The sequence below is a fragment of the Babylonia areolata genome, chromosome 12 (assembly GCF_041734735.1).
Source record: "Babylonia areolata isolate BAREFJ2019XMU chromosome 12, ASM4173473v1, whole genome shotgun sequence".
NCBI classification, from domain to species: Eukaryota; Metazoa; Mollusca; class Gastropoda; order Neogastropoda; family Buccinidae; genus Babylonia; species Babylonia areolata.
The window spans coordinates 40,800,680-40,803,179 of NC_134887.1; the positions used below are offsets into that span (position 1 = coordinate 40,800,680).

General features: G+C 48.1%; 1 protein-coding gene across 1 annotated transcript in view; it reads right to left on the reverse strand.

The window, feature by feature from the left end:
- Window positions 1–2,500, reverse strand: part of LOC143288622 (EGF-like domain-containing protein 2) — a 19,648-nt gene that overhangs the window by 1,477 nt on the left and 15,671 nt on the right. Inside the window, exon 10 of the mRNA XM_076597277.1 lies at window positions 1,144–1,276. Within this exon, the coding sequence (XP_076453392.1) occupies window positions 1,144–1,276 (133 nt within the window). The remainder of the gene's footprint in view (window positions 1–1,143; window positions 1,277–2,500) is intronic.

Consider the following 2,500-nt stretch of genomic DNA (forward strand, 5'->3'; position numbering starts at 1 on the left):
CCACACCCACACACACACACACACACGCACGCACACACACACACACACACACACACACACACACACACACATACACACACAAGCACACACACACACACACACACATGGGGGTAGGGGGGTGGGTGGAGTATACAAAAAATATGCAGTAGTATGCAAAATACATAGCATTTTGAAAGATGATTATCATTTTCTCAAACGAACAGTTTCTCAGTTGACTCCTGTAAGGGCACAAGAGTATAGAAGCTAGCAACATATGCATTGTTTATTGTAATAGAAAACATCTGAAGGCGGGGGTTGGTGGTGGGGAGAGGGGGGGTGCGTTTGTGTGTGTGAGATGTATGTATGTATGTATGTATGTATATATGTATATGTATGTATGTATGCAATGTAAGTGTATGTGTATGTGTATGTGTGTGTGTGAGTGTTTGTTTGTTTGTTTGTTTGTGTGTGGGTGTGTTACTTGTATGCGTATTAGTGTAAGTGTGTTTGCTTGTTCGGCAGTTTGTGTGTGTGTGTGTGTGTGTGTGTGTGTGTGTGTGTGTGTGTGTGTGTGTGTGTGTGTGTGTGTGTGTGTGTGTGTGTGTAAGCATGAGTGTGTGTGTGTGTGTGTGTGTGTGTGTGTCTGTCTGTCTGTCTGTCTGTCTGTCTCTGGGCAGGGGACAACATAATGATACAAAACACCAATGTGGAGTGATGGCCTAGAGGTAACGCGTCCGCCTAGGAAGCGAGAGAATCTGAACGCTCTGGTTCGAATCACGGCTCAGCCGCCGATATTTTCTCCCCCTCCACTAGACCTTGAGTGGTGGTCTGGACGCTAGTCATTCGGATGAGACGATAAACCGAGGTCGCGTGTGCAGCATGCTCTCAGCGCACGTAAAAAAAACCCCACGGCAACAAAAGGGTTGTTCCTGGCAAAATTCTGAAGAAAAATCCACTTTGACAGGAAAAACAAATAAAACTGCACGCAGGAAAAAATACAAAAAAAAAAAAAAAAGGGTAGCGCTGTAGTGTAGCGACGGCTCTCCCTTGGGGAGAGCAGCCCGAATTTCACACAGAGAAATCTGTTGTGATAAAAAGAAATGCACATACAAATACAAATACAACACTAACAACAACGACAGCAACAACAACAACACAACTCACGGCTGTGTCCCTCCACACGGGTACTGTCCAGCCGGACGGTCAGTGTCCGGCCCACGGTCACCGTCTCCTCGGACACCTCCCGGCGCCTCCGTCTGCCCAGCCCGTCCTGGAAGCGTCGGTCAGCCGGGCACGTCTGGGGACAGATGAGATGGTGGATATTTGTATGTGCATTTCTTTTCATCACAACAGGTTTCTCTGTGTGAAATTCTCCCCCAGGGAGAGCGCGTCGCCATACTACAGCGCCACCCATTTTTTTTTTATTTTTTCCTGTGTGCAGTTTTATTTGTTTTTCCTATCGAAGTGGATTTTTCTACAGAATTTTGCCAGAAACAACCCTTTTGTTGCCGTGGGTTCTTTTACGTGCGCTAAGTGCATGCCGCACACGCGACCTCGGTTTATCGTCTCATCCGAATGACTAGCGTCCAGACCACCACTCAAGGTCTAGTGGAGGGGGAGAAAATTTCGGGGGCTGTGCCGTGATTCGAACCAGCGCGCTCAGATTCTCTCGCTTCCTAGGCGGACGCGTTACCTCCAGGCCACCACTCCACATGGATATCTATATCGCGCCTATCCCCGGTCAGAAACCAGGCTGTAAGCACTTTGCAAACACGGGGGTCATTCGCACAGCACACTGCCTGCCTACCTGGGTACAGCCGACTGACGGCGACTGCCACTGGGCGCTCATCATTCGTTTCCTGTGTCATTCATTCAGATTTCAGGCACTCACACATTCGCACTCAGACTGACATGTAGCACTTTACGTGTGTGATTGTTTTGGTTATTTACCCCGCCATGCAGGCAGCCATACTCCGTTTTCGGGGGGGTGCATGCTGGGTATGTTCTCGTTTGCATAATCCACCGAACGTTGACATGGATTATAGGATCCTTAGCATGCGTATTTAACCTTCTGCGTGCGTATACACACGAAGGGGGTTCAGGCACTAGCAGCTCTGCACATGTATTGATCCGGGAGATCGGAAATATCTCCACCCTTTACCCACCAGGCGCCGTTACCGAGATTCGAACCCGGGACCCTAAGATTGAAAGTGCAACGTTTAACCACTCGGCTATTGTGCCCGTCACATGAGATGAGATGTCCGTATTTTAGACCCTAGAGACTTGTATCTGAAGCCTTAGATCCCGTGTACCTTGTACCAGACCCTTGATCACCTGTATTATAAGTCTCTAGCTTTCGACAGATACACTTACCCCCACCACACCCATACCCCAACCACACCCACACAACACACACACTGACAAAAAAACTAAAGTTTATAAAAACCTTTTTCGTGGTAGATGAATCCTCTTTGTTTAGTGGGATACGACTTTTCGAACCATAGGCCCGTTGTCAAGTGAT